A 13,923-nucleotide genomic window follows, 5' to 3' on the forward strand; every position below is an offset into this window, starting at 1 on the left:
TTTTTGATGCAGGAGAGTAAATAAGGCATTATGCATGCTAAGAACATGCTTTACCACTGAACTACGTCTCCATGTTTTAATTCTTTCATTTACTGAAATGGGGATATCTTAGAAAGTGATATCAAGTTTACTCATTTCTTCAACCCAAAAATCTGGGAGTCTGGTATGTGTGGTACTAAAGGTTGAACCTAGGGATGCTCTATCACTTAGCTGCATTCCCGGCCTCTTTTATTTTTTATTTTGAGACAGCGTCTGACTAAGTTGCCTAGGAGGGCTTCAGACTTACTGTCTTACTGCCTCAGCTTCCCCAATTGCTGATATTACAGGTGTTTGCCACGATGCTCAGCTGGGAGTCATTTTTGACTATTCCTCCATTTGCTTTTGGGTTATGTTCTTGGCCCTATTTATATTGGCTGTCTTACAAAGTAGTCTTACCTAGTATGATTGCTTTCAATATTATCTATATACTGGTAATTTTCAAATTTCTATTTCTAGCCCAGAGAGGCATCTGATAGAGTTTAATATGCAGAATGCTGGGGTTGTGGTTCAGCAGTGGAGCGCTCACCTAGCATGTGCAAGGCACTGGGTTCGATCCTCAGCTCCACATAAAAATAAATAAAATATTTGATATTATGTTCAACTACAGTTAAAAATATATTTTTTTAAAAAAAGAACTACAACTCAACAACAACAAAATGCAACTTGATTAAAAATGGACAAAGGGCTTAAATAAAATTTCCCCAAAGTTCTAAAAACAGCCAATGGTCATGTGTAAAGATGTTTAATATCATTAATCATTAGGGAAATGCAAATCAAAAGCACAAGGAAATACCATTTCATACCTACTGTGATAACTATCATATTTTTTTAAAAAACCAAAAAGAAAATTTTTGGTGAGAATCTGGGACAATTGGAACCCTTATGCGTTGCTAGTGGGGATATGATGTTATGGGGGTTCCACAAAAAAAAAAAAATTGAACATAGAATTACATATGATCCAGCACATCTTCTGGCTATATACCCCAAAGAACTGAAAGCAGGGACTTGGACAGATATTTTTCTGCTCATGTTTATAGTCCCAAAAGATGGAAGCAACTCAAGCATCCATCAACAGATGATTGAATAAACAGAATCTGATATGTACATACAATGAAATGTAATTCAGCCTTAAAAAGGAAGGAAATTCTGACATATGCTACAATATAGGTGAACTTTGAGACAAGCCAAGTGAAATAAGATAAGTATGGTTCTATTCCACTTACATGAGGTACCTACAGTAATAAAACTCATGGAGGAAGAAAAGTGGAATGGTGGTTGCCAGGGAGTAGGAGGACAGAAATATGGTAAATTATTATTGATTGGCTATAGAATTACAGTTTGAGAAGTGCTGAGTGGCTATATGCAGCTAGTGGCAGGGCAGGTCTAGATTCTACACTTTGAATCTCTGTGGTGTCATTTTGCATGTCTTTTCCCCCCTTCTATATAGATATGAATTTAGATTTTCTCTTTTTTAAGCAGAACTATATACTTCATATGTCAACATTGAAACTAAGCACATTTGATAAGTTCAACTGTAGAGAATTTTGGACTAAAAGCTTTTTATTTGTATTTTAGTGCCATGCCAGAGGAATATAATACAGTTGTACAGAAGCCAAGACAAATTCTATGTCAGTTCATTGATCGAATACTTACAGATGTAAATGTTGGTAAGAAAGCAGTTATTTCTTATGTAAACTTAAAATAATTCTGTTTTTCTATCAGTAATGTAAATCAGATGTTATACGTGAAATATATTTGGCCAGGTTTGATCAAGTGACCCTTATTTTTTAGCAGTATTTTGTGCCAATGGTAGAGATATAGCAAGTGCCACAGAGAAATTTTTTGTTGTTGTTTCTTATTCTTTTTTTTTTTTTTAATTTTTTATTGTTGGTTGTTCAAAACATTACATAGTTCTTGATATATCATATTTCACACTTTGATTCAAGTGGGTTATGAACTCCCATTTTTACCCCGTATACAGATTGCAGAATCACATCGGTTACACATCCATTGATTTATATATTGCCATACTAGTGTCTGTTGTATTCTGCCTTTCTTATCCTCTACTATCCCCCCTCCCCTCCCCTACCCTCTTTTCTCTCTACCCCCTCTACTGTCATTCATTTCTCCCCCTTGTATTATTTTCCCCTTTCCCATCACTTCCTCTTGTATGAAATTTTGTATAACCCTGAGGGTCTCCTTCCATTTCCATGCAATTTCCCTTCTCTCTCCCTTTCCCTCCCACCTCTCATCCCAGTTTAATGTTAATCTTCTTCTCCTGCTCTTCGTCCCTACTCTGTTCTTAGTTACTCTCCTTATATCAAAGAAGACATTTGGCATTTGTTTTTTAGGGATTGGCTAGCTTCACTTAGCATAATCTGCTCTAATGCCATCCATTTCCCTGCAAATTCTATGATTTTGTCATTTTTTAATGCAGAGTAATACTCCATTATGTATAAATGCCACATTTTTTTTAATCCACTCATCTATTGAAGGGCATCTAGGTTGGTTCCACAGTCTTGCTATTGTGAATTGTGCTGCTATGAACATCGATGTAGCAGTGTCCCTGTAGCATGCTCTTTTTAGGTCTTTAGGGAATAGACCTAGAAGGGGAATAGCTGGGTCAAATGGTGGTTCCATTCCCAGCTTTCCAAGAAATCTCCATACTGCTTTCCAAATTGGCTGCACCAATTTGCAGTCCCACCAGCAATGTACAAGTGTACCCTTTTCCCCACATCCTCGCCAGCACTTGTTGTTTGACTTCATAATGGCTGCCAGTCTTACTGGAGTGAGATGGTATCTTAGGGTGGTTTTGATTTGCATTTCTCTGACTGCTAGAGATGGTGAGCATTTTTTCATGTACTTGTTGATTGATTGTATGTCCCCCTCTGAGAAGTGTCTGTTCAGGTCCTTGGCCCATTTGTTGATTGGGTTATTTGTTATCTTATTGTCTAATTTTTTGAGTTCTTTGTATACTCTAGATATTAGGGCTCTATCTGAAGTGTGAGAAGTAAATATTTGTTCCCAGGATGTAGGCTCCCTATTTACCTCTCTTATTGTTTCTTTTGCTGAGAAAAAAACTTTTTAGTTTGAGTAAGTCCCATTTGTTGATTCTAGTTATTAACTTTTGTGCTATGGGTGTCCTATTGAGGAATTTGGAGCCCGACCCCACAGTATGTAGATCGTAGCCAACTTTTTCTTCTATCAGACAGCGTGTCTCTGATTTGATATCAAGCTCCTTGATCCATTTTGAATTAACTTTTGTGCATGGCGAGAGAAAGGGATTCAGTTTCATTTTGTTGCATATGGATTTCCAGTTTTCCCAGCACCATTTGTTGAAGATGCTATCCTTCCTCCATTGCATGCTTTTAGCCCCTTTATCAAATATAAGATAATTGTAGTTTTGTGGATTGGTTTCTGTGTCCTCTATTCTGTACCATTGGTCCACCCGCCTGTTTTGGTACCAGTACCATGCTGTTTTTGTTACTATTGCTCTGTAGTATAGTTTGAAGTCTGGTATCGCTATACCGCCTGATTCACACTTCCTGCTTAGCATTGTTTTTGCTATTCTGGGTCTTTTATTTTTCCCTATGAATTTCATGATTGCTTTCTCTATTTCTACAAGAAATGCCGTTGGGATTTTGATTGGGATTGCATTAAACTTATAGAGAACTTTTGGTAATATCGCCATTTTGATGATGTTAGTTCTGCCTATCCATGAACAGGGTATATTTTTCCATCTTCTAAGATCTTCTATTTCTCTCTTTAGGGTTCTGTAGTTTTCATTGTATAAGTCTTTCACCTCTTTTGTTAGGTTGATTCCCAAGTATTTTATTTTTTTTGAGGATATTGTGAATGGAGTGGTTGTCCTCATTTCCATTTCAGAGGATTTGTCGCTGATATACAGGAATGCCTTTGATTTATGCGTGTTGATTTTAAATCCTGCCACTTTGCTGAATTCATTCATTAGCTCTAATAGTTTCTTTGTAGACCCTTTTGGGTCTGCTAGGTATAGAATCATGTCATCTACAAATAGTGATAATTTAAGTTCTTCTTTTCCTATTTTTGTGCCTTTAATTTCTTTCGTCTGTCTAATTGCTCTGGCCAGTGTTTCGAGAACTATGTTGAACAGAAGTGGTGAGAGAGGGCATCCCTGTCTTGTTCCAGATTTTAGAGGGAATGCCTTCAATTTTTCTCCATTCAGAATGATGCTAGCCTGAGGCTTAGCATAGATTGCTTTTACAATATTGAGGTATGTTCCTGTTATCCCTAGTTTTTCTAGAGTTTTGAACATAAAGAGATGCTGTACTTTGTCGAATGCTTTTTCCGCATCTATCAAGATGATCATATGGTTCTTATTTTTAAGTCTATTGATGTGGTGAATAACATTTATTGATTTCCGTATATTGAACCAGCCTTGCATCCCAGGGATGAATCCTACTTGATCATGGTGCACAATTTTTTTGATAAGTTTTTGTATCCGAGTGGCCAGAATTTTATTGAGGATTTTTGCATCTAGGTTCATTAGAGATATTGGTCTGTAGTTTTCTTTCTTTGAAGTGTCTTTGTCTGGTTTAGGTATCAGGGTGATGTTGGCCTCGTAGAATGAATTTGGAAGTTCTCCCTCTTTTTCTATTTCCTGAAGTAGCTTGAAAAGTATTGGTATTAGTTCCTCTTTAAAGGTTTTGTAAAACTCTGCTGTATACCCATCCGGTCCTGGGCTTTTCTTAGTTGGTAGTCTTTTGATGGTTTCTTCTATTTCCTCAATTGATATTGGTCTGTTTCGGTTGTCTATATCCTCCTGACTCAATCTGGGCAGATCATATGACTTAAGAAATTTATTGATGCCTTCACTATCTTCTAATTTATTGGAGTATAAGGATTCAAAATAATTTCTAATTATCTTCTGTATTTCTGAAGTGTCTGTTGTGATATTGCCTTTTTCATCCCGTATGCTAGTAATTTGAGTTCTCTCTCTTCTTCTCTTCGTTAGCATGGCTAAGGGTCTGTCGATTTTATTTATTTTTTCAAAGAACCAACTTTTAGTTTTGTCAATTTTTTCAATTGTTTCTTTTGTTTCGATTTCATTAATTTCAGCTCTGATTTTAATTATTTCTTGCCTTCTACTTCTTTTGCTATTGTTTTGCTCTTCTTTATCTAGGATTTTGAGATGAAGTATGAGATCATTTATTTGTTGGTTTTTCCTTTTTTTAAGGAATGAACTCCAAGCAATGAATTTTCCTCTTAGAACTGCTTTCAATGTGTCCCATAGATTCCGATATGTTGTGTCTGTGTTTTCATTTATCTCTAAGAATTTTTTAATTTCCTCCTTGATGTCTTCTATAACCCATTGATCATTCAGTAACCTATTGTTCATTCTCCAAGTGATGCATGATTTTTCCTTCCTTCTTTTATCGTTGATTTTCAGTTTCATTCCATTATGATCAGATAAGATGCATGGTATTATCTCTACTCCTTTATATTGTCTAAGAGTTGCCCTGTGACATAATATATGATCTATTTTTGAGAAGGATCCATGTGCTGCTGAGAAAAAACTGTAACTGCTTTATGTTGGGTAGTATATTCTATATATGTCAATTAAGTCTAGGTTATTAATTGTGTTATTGAGTTCTATAGTTTCCTTATTCAACTTTTGTTTGGAAGATCTGTCCATTGGTGAGAGAGGTGTGTTGAAGTCTCCCATGATTATTGTATGGTGGTCTATTAGACTCTTGAATTTGAGAAGAGTTTGTTTGATGAACATAGCGGCACCATTGTTTGGGGCATATATATTTATGATTGTTATGTCTTGTTGGTGTATGGTTCCCTTGAGCAGTATGTAGTGTCCCTCTTTATCCCTTTTGATTAACTTGGGCTTGAAATTTATTGTATTTGATATGAGTATGGACACTCCTGCTTGTTTCCGAAGTCCATATGAGTGATATGATTTTTCCCAACCTTTCACCTTCAGTCTTTGTATGTCTTTTCCTATCAAATGCGTCTCCTGTAGGCAGCATATTGTTGGGTTTTGTTTTGTGATCCATTCTACTAGCCTGTGTCTCTTAATTGGTGAGTTTAAGCCATTAACATTTAGGGTTATTATTGAGATATGGGTTGTTCTTCCAGCCATATTTGTTTATTTCTGTTACTAAACATGGTTTGTTTTCCTCTTTGATTATTTTTCCCCCCTTTAGTGTCCTACCTCCCACTGTTGGTTTTCATTGTTATTTTCCATTTCCTCTTCCTGTAATGTTTTGCCAAGGATGTTTTGAAGAGATGGTTTTCTAGCTGCAAATTCTTTAAACTTTTGTTTGTCGTGGAAGGTTTTAATTTCATCTTCCATCCTGAAGCTTAATTTCGCTGGATACACAATTCTTGGTTGGAACCCATTTTCTTTCAGTGTTTGAAATATGTTATTCCAGGATCTTCTAGCTTTCAGAGTCTGTGTGGAAAGATCAGCTGTTATCCTGATTGGCTTACCCCTAAATGTAATCTGCTTCCTTTCTCTTGTAGCTTTTAAAATTCTCTCCTTATTCTGTATGTTGGGCATCTTCATTATAATGTGTCTAGGTGTGGATCTCTTATGATTTTGCACATTTGGCGTCCTGTAGGCTTCTAGGATTTGGGATTCTGTCTCATTCTTCAAGTCTGGGAAGTTTTCTCGTATTATTTCATTGAATAGATTGCTCATTCCTTTGGTTTGAAACTCTATCCCTTCCTGTATCCCAATGACTCTTAAATTTGGTCTCTTTATGTTATCCCATATTTCTTGGATGTTCTGCTCATGGTTTCTTAACAGTCTTGCTGAGCTGTCTATGTTCTTTTCCAGTTGAAATACTTTGTCTTCATTGTCTGATGTTCTATCTTCTAAGTGTTCTACTCTGCTGGTAGTATTCTCAATTGAGTTTTTAAGTTGGTTTATTGCTTCCTGCATTTGTAGGATTTCTGTTTGTTTGTTTTTTATAACCTCTATCTCCCTGTATAGTTGATCTTTTGCTTCTTGGATTTGTTTATGTAATTCATTGTCGAAGTGATCTTTCATTGTCTGATTTTGCTGTCTGATGTCTTCCTTGAGACTCCAGATCATCTGAAGCATGTATATCCTGAATTCTTTATCTGACATTCCATCTGCTGCAGATATTACCTCTTCTAACGTTGAGTTGACCTGCATTGCTTGTGGTCCTTTCTTTCCTTGTCTCTTCATACTGTTCGCGTTTCTTTCTGCTTGGTGAAACTGTTGTGCTATTGAATTTTCCCCCTATATATTTATATTGCTCTTGTATAGTTGCAAAGTCTCCCTTGCAGGCGCGGGCGGCGGCTCTGCCCCTCCCCCAATTGGGGCAATGTGCCTACCACACCGACAGGCCACTGGGCCTGTTCTGCCGGTTGGTAGCAGGTCCGCCTACCTTGCAGGCGCGGGCAGCGGCTCTGCCCCTCTGCGGGCCGCTAGGCTTGTTCTGTCGGTGGTCGCAGTTCTGCCTACTTTGCAGGCGCGGGCAGTGGCACTGCCCCTCTGCAGGCCGCTGGGCCTGTTCTGCCTGTGGGTCGCAGGTCCGCCTACCTTGCAGGCGCGGGGGAGGGGGGCGGCCCTACCCTTCCGCAGGCCGCTGGGCCTGTTCTGTCTGTCGGTTGCAGGTCTGGCCTGTTCTGTTGGTGGTCGCAGGTCCGCCTACCTTGCAGGTGCGTGGGGCAGCTCTGCCCCTCCGCGGAATTCTGGGCCTGTTCTTCCAGTGGGTCACAGGTCCGCCTACCTTGCAGGCGCGGGGGGCGGCTGTGCCCCTCCGCGGGCTGCTGGGCCTGTTCTGTCGGTGGTCACAGTTCCGCCTACCTTGCAGGCGTCGGGGGAGGGGCCGGCTCTGCCCCTCAGCAGGCCGCTGTGCCTGTTCTGCTGGTGGGTCGCAGGCCCGCCTACCTTGCAGGCGTGGTTGGCAGCTCTGCCCCTCCGCGGGCCACCTGTTTCTTTTTCTTGTATATGGAAAAACTCTTTAAATGAGTAGCTACTTTTGTTTTCAAGAGGTACTAGAATTCTGTAAGTTGGTTTTTTTTAAATATTTATATTTTAGTTGTGGTTGGACACAATACCTTTATTTTATTTGTTTATTCTTATATAGTGATGAGAATCTAACCCAGTGCCTCACACATGCTAGGCAAGAGCTCAACTGCTGAGCCACAACCCCAGCCCTGTAAGTTGTTGAATCAACTCTTTATTGTGGCAGTCTAAGAAGGTGTCATATCTCTTGAAATTACATGGAGTTTTTATTATAGAGTGGCATTTCACTTAGGGCTTATAATTTTCATTCCATATTTGGCACAGACAGTTTTTATGATATGGTAACCATTTAGCCTTTTTTTTTTTCAATCAGCATAGTTAAGGTTTCTGAAAAAAAGCACAGAGGATTTTGACTACTTGCAAGATGTGTTTTCACAAAGTGCCCCCTCTGTTTAGACCATTTGCCTTCCCCTGTGCTTGACCAGCTTCTCATCTAGAAATTCCTTCAGTGTGTCTTCCGAGATACCTGTTTTTTCTTTTCTAGATAAGTGCAGTAACCATATTATACTATTATTTATTTGCTTGACTCCTCCTGGATTATGAGATTTTATTTTAATCTTTATATTTTAGCATAGTGCCTGGTATATTGTAATCCTGTAACACACATTTGCTGAATGGAATTATGATAGGTGAATGCAAGTTATTATTAAACATTTAAAATTAGATAAGACTGTAGTGTTTGTAGCTCTATCGATTTACCATTGAACACTATGCTGGACATAATTCTGATCACCAGAGTCTAGTTTCTTAACGTAAAATCTGCTGTTTAAGTTGTCAAGGCTCTAAAATTATCTCTTATTATTTTAGTTGCTCTAGAACTTGTAAAGAAAACTGACTCTCAGCCAACCTCTGTGATGTTGCTTGATTTCATCCAGCATATCATGAAATCTTCCCCACTTATGTTTGTAAATGTGAATGGAAGCCAGTGGCAACATGAGACCAAAGGCAGTTGTATTGGTGAGTGCATTCATCTGCAGTCATCCACAGTCTATTTTATTGAAATCTACCGTTTTCTGCTCTTTTGAACTATCAAGTATGTGATTGCACTGTGAGTGTGTGTGATACCAGGAATTGAACCCAAGGTACTTTACCAATGATCCCCAGCACCCCAACCCCCAATCCCACACACTTGTTTTTTTGAGACCAGATTATGCTAAGTTTCTGAGGCTTGCCTAAGCTTGTCTCAAACTTCTAATTATCCTGCCTCAGCCTCCAGAGTCTCTATGATTACAGGTTTACACCACTGCACATGACTATGGCTGTACTTTTGAGTCAGGTTTGATAGAAATTGAGGGAACAAAGCAGTAGTGGTATTGGTTATTTTTATCTCATATAATTTTATTTTTATTATCATAATGCTAAATACTTAGAGCAGAAGTAACCAAAAATGTTCATTTGCCATTGAACATTTTGGCACAGTTTTCTTTTTTCTGTTTTTGGTAATCTTTTTTTTTTCTAGATCATTTCTTATTCTGGAGCACAGCTATGCCCATTTGTTTACTTATGGTCTGTAATCACTACAGAGGCAACTTGGGCACTCAAGTAAAAATTATTTACTATCTGGCTTTAAGAAAAAAACTTGCTGCTGGGCTTGCTGGGGTTGTGGCTCAGGGTTAAAGCACTTGCCTCACATGTGTGAGGCACTAGGTTCAATTCTCAGCATTGCATATAAATAAATGAATATGTTGTGTCCATCAACAACTAAAGAAAAATAAAATATTGCAAAAAAACTTGCTTGGGGCTGTGGCTCAGTGGTAGCACTTGCCTGGCAAGTGTGAGGCACTGGGTTGGATTCTCAGAACCACATATAAATAAATAAAATAAAGCTCTATCAATAACTAAAAAATATTTTTAAAAAAATTGAGGCTGGGGTTGTGGCTCAGTGGTAGAGCACTCACTTAGCACGGGAGAGGCCCTGAGTTCCGTCCTCAGCACCACAAAATAATTAATTAATTAAAGATATTGTATCCAACTACAACTAAAAAATAAATATTAAAAAAAGGCAGATAGTTAATTAAAAAAAAAAACTTGCTGACATTTTTTTCTATATTTTGAGGCTTTTTGCTATGCTTAATTCTTATTATTCCAACTACTTTTATCTCTTTATTGGTCTCCTAATAAAGAGATGCAAAGCAAGCTTCCTGTCCGCCCCCCATATAATGAAGTATTTTAAATTTTAACACTTCAAGACTCAACTTTAATAGCATGTCCTCCAAAAGTTTTTTTCTTTTACTCCTGACTTCCCAGGACTGGCTCGGTTGCTATTTCTTTGTGCTCTTTTAGTACTAGCATTCTGTGTTTCTTGTACAATGATTGTTAAACCATTATAATCACTTGTTTGTTTATACTCTTTTTTTTAATATTTATTTTTTAGTTGTAGTCAGACACAATACCTTTATTTCACTTATTTATTTTTATGTGGTGCCTAGGATTGAGCCCAGGGTCTTGCACGTGTGAGGCAAGTACTCTACCACTGAGCCACAACCCCAGCCTCTCGTATTCTTTTTTTTTTTTGGTACCAAAGATTGAACCCAGGGGCAATAACTATTGAACCGTAGCCTCAGCCCTTTTTTGTATTTTATTTAGAGATAGGGCCTCACTAAGTTGCTGAGGCTGATTTTGAACTCATGATCCTCCTACCTCAGCCTTCCGAGCTGCTGGGATTACAGTCATGCACCACCACACCTGGCTGTTTGTCCATATTCTTTGCTATGATATTTTGTAAACTGACTAGTGGGTTATGAAATTACTTTAAGGAGTTTTGGCATTCAAGATAAGATAAAATAGACTAGAAATATGGTACATTGAATGTAATGTGTATAAGTACTGTTTTAAGTTCATAAAAGTTTTGTTTTATATGTTTAAAGTAAATATACTGAGCCATGATATAAAATATATTTCTTAGTTGTAGTCAAAAAGTTCAAGAATTCTATAGGGTTTGTGTGGACACGACTATGATGATTTATCCTGGGACAGAGTTACCACTTGATCTTTTTTTGTGTGTGTGCTAGGGGAGCACAAAAGTAACTAAGAGTTATTATCAGAACTTATAAAGACACTCTTCCCTTTTGAACCCAGGGCCTTAACACTAGACAATTGCTCTGCCACTGAGCTATATACCTCTAGCCCTCCACTCAATAAATCTTTTTTGAAGGAGTGATAATAACTACCATATGTTGAACATTTATTATACTTTGGAAAGTATCCTGCATATTTCGCACACATCTTATTTGACCCTTACAGCAGCCCATAGCATAGATATCATTATTCTCCTTTTGTAGATGATGTTACAGAGGTTCCAAAAATGCCAAGTTCAGGCAACTTGTATGTGACAGGCTAGGACCTTATCTGTCTGACTCAAAGTTGATATTCTGTACTTGATCTTAGACAAAAGGCTAAGAAGCTATTAAAGATGATATTCAAAACTACTGTTATGTTTCCATTGTGTAAGGAATAGAGACTGTTATTTAAGTTTATACTTTTAAAAATCAGTCTTTGGGCATTTAGCAAATTAACACTTCTGATATACTTACTGATTATCTTTTTGTTTACTTTAAAGAATTCAGTAATTGGATCATCACAAGGCTTTTAAGGATTGCAGCAACTCCATCCTGTCACATGTTACACAAGAAAATCTGTGAAGTTATCTGCTCATTATTATTTCTTTTTAAAAGCAAGAGTCCTACTATTTTTGGGGTACTCACAAAGGAATTATTATATCTTTTTGAAGACTTGATTTGCCTCCACAGAAGAAGTGCAATGGGAGATGTTGTGGAATGGCCAGTGGTCTTTAACCGATTTTTAAGCCAATTAGATGAACATATGGAATACTTACAACCAGCTCCTTTGCAGTTTGTTAGCATGCAAAATTTGGAATGTATTGAAGTCACTTTATTAATGGTTCTTATTCGTATTATTGCAACTGTGTTTTTTAGAAGGCAAGAACTCTTTCTTTGGCGAATAGGTTGTGTTCTTCTAGAGTATGGTAGTCCAAAAGTTAAATGCTTAGCAATAAGCCTTGTAACTGAACTCTTTGAACTTGGAGGACTACCAGCACAACCAGCCAGTGCTTTCTTCAGCTCATTTTTGGAATTGTTAAAACATCTTGTAGAAATGGATGCTGATCACTTAAAACTGTATGAAGAGCCATTATCAAAACTTATAAAGACACTCTTCCCTTTTGAAGCAGAAGCTTATAGAAATATTGAACCTGTCTATTTAAATATGCTGCTGGAAAAACTCTGTGTCATGTTTGAAGATGGTGTGCTTATGCGGCTCAAGTCTGATTTGCTAAAAGCAGCTTTGTGTCATTTACTGCAGTATTTCATAAAGTTTGTGCCAGCTGGGTATGAATCTGCTTTACAAGTCAGGAAGGTCTATGTAGGAAATATTTGTAGAGCTCTTGCAGATGTTATTGGAGTTCAGGCAGATGTAAAGGTGAGTAATTCTTAAAGTTACTTGTACAGTGTGTATTTTGGTCACTTAAATGTATGTATATGTACAAGATGTAATGAGAAAGAGTATCTTTTATAATATATTGAAGATATAATGATTTTCATGGTTTAGTCTGGCTTCCTATTGGATTTTTACTTTGATTTCTGAAGTATTTGTTCATTAAGTTGTTAATGAACTGCCAGTAGAGTAAAATGTTTTAAAGTGAAGGGTAAATTTGCTACATTATTATTTGAAATAGGGCTAGTTATAAACTTAATTGCAGACTTTGATCACTCACATAGATTTTTATCTTTGACATGTTATAATCAATCACTTATAAAATCTATGAATAATTAGTCATGCCAAATTATGCCCTCTTTCTTGTTTAAACTGGAAGTCAGGTAATAAAATATTCAGATGTGTAGTAGTAACTTGTTTAAGCATTTTAGTTCATATTATCTAGAAATCTTGTTTGATTTATAGTATGGAAAAATTAATTCTGTTATAGAATTTTTCTTTGTAGCATTTTGGTAGGGGAAAAAGAGATTATAGAGAGAAGGATTTGTTATAAGCCTTCTAAAATATAAACCTATCATTGATCTATGGACTGTGAAATAATAAAGATTAACTTGGGTGTTTGGTTTGCCTTATAGAAACCTCCAAAATATTTTGTTTTAAATTTTATTTATTTATTAATTTTTTTAGATGTAGATAGACACAGTGCCTTTATTTTGTTTGTTTATTTTTATGTGGTGCTAAGAATTGAACCCAGTGCCTCATGTATGGTAGGCAAGCACTCTACCATTGAGCCACAACCCAGCCCCCCAAAATAGTTTACTAAATTTACTTGAAAACATGTAGCTAACACCTAATGCATTTTTGCTGCCTGTAATATAGACATATTTTCTAAGAGATAGTTTTTGAAATTATTTTTGTTTCCTCAGTACTTGTTGGGCCCACTTTATGCAGCCTTGAAAATGGAAAGTATGGAAATCATTGAGGAAATACAGTGCCAAGCTCAACAGGAAAATCTTGGCACTAATAGTGATGGAATATCACCCAAAAGACGTAGACTCAGCTCCTCTCTAAGTTCTTTCAAAAGAGCATCGAAACAGTCGGAAGAGTATGACCTTATTCAGTTTGTATTTAGCCATTTAAATTTTATTCACTTTAAAAATCAGCTTTAGTTAAGTACTTTGATTTAAATAGACAAAAAAAAATCATTCTAACTTAGTCAAAGGAATGCTTAAAATGTTTTAATAGTTCTTGTTTTAATAGTTCTACATGGCTAAATGTAGTTACTTTGAATGTTTTTACATGCCTATTTAATTAATATATGAAATATCTCTGAAATGTGCATCTATCAATAACTTTTCAAATGTTAACAAGTAAACCTTTTT

The 13,923-nt window shown here is 36.8% G+C and overlaps 1 protein-coding gene across 6 annotated transcripts in view; it reads left to right on the top strand.

Moving 5' to 3' along the window:
- Positions 1-13,923, top strand: part of Atr (ATR serine/threonine kinase) — a 111,507-nt gene that overhangs the window by 1,784 nt on the left and 95,800 nt on the right. For 3 of the 6 annotated variants that reach the window (XM_058574885.1, XM_046431924.2, XM_058574888.1), the window contains exons 2-5: positions 1,615-1,706; positions 8,897-9,046; positions 11,649-12,526; positions 13,468-13,661. In XM_058574885.1, the coding sequence (XP_058430868.1) occupies positions 1,615-1,706; positions 8,897-9,046; positions 11,649-12,526; positions 13,468-13,661 (1,314 nt within the window). The remainder of the gene's footprint in view (positions 1-1,614; positions 1,707-8,896; positions 9,047-11,648; positions 12,527-13,467; positions 13,662-13,923) is intronic. The other 3 variants (XM_058574886.1, XM_046431925.2, XM_058574887.1) reach the window with 2 other exon arrangements.

The sequence above is a fragment of the Marmota monax genome, unplaced genomic scaffold (assembly GCF_021218885.2).
Source record: "Marmota monax isolate L192 unplaced genomic scaffold, Marmota_monax_Labrador192_F-V1.1 WCK01_AAM20220418_F8-fsc00022, whole genome shotgun sequence".
Taxonomy (NCBI): domain Eukaryota; kingdom Metazoa; phylum Chordata; class Mammalia; order Rodentia; family Sciuridae; genus Marmota; species Marmota monax.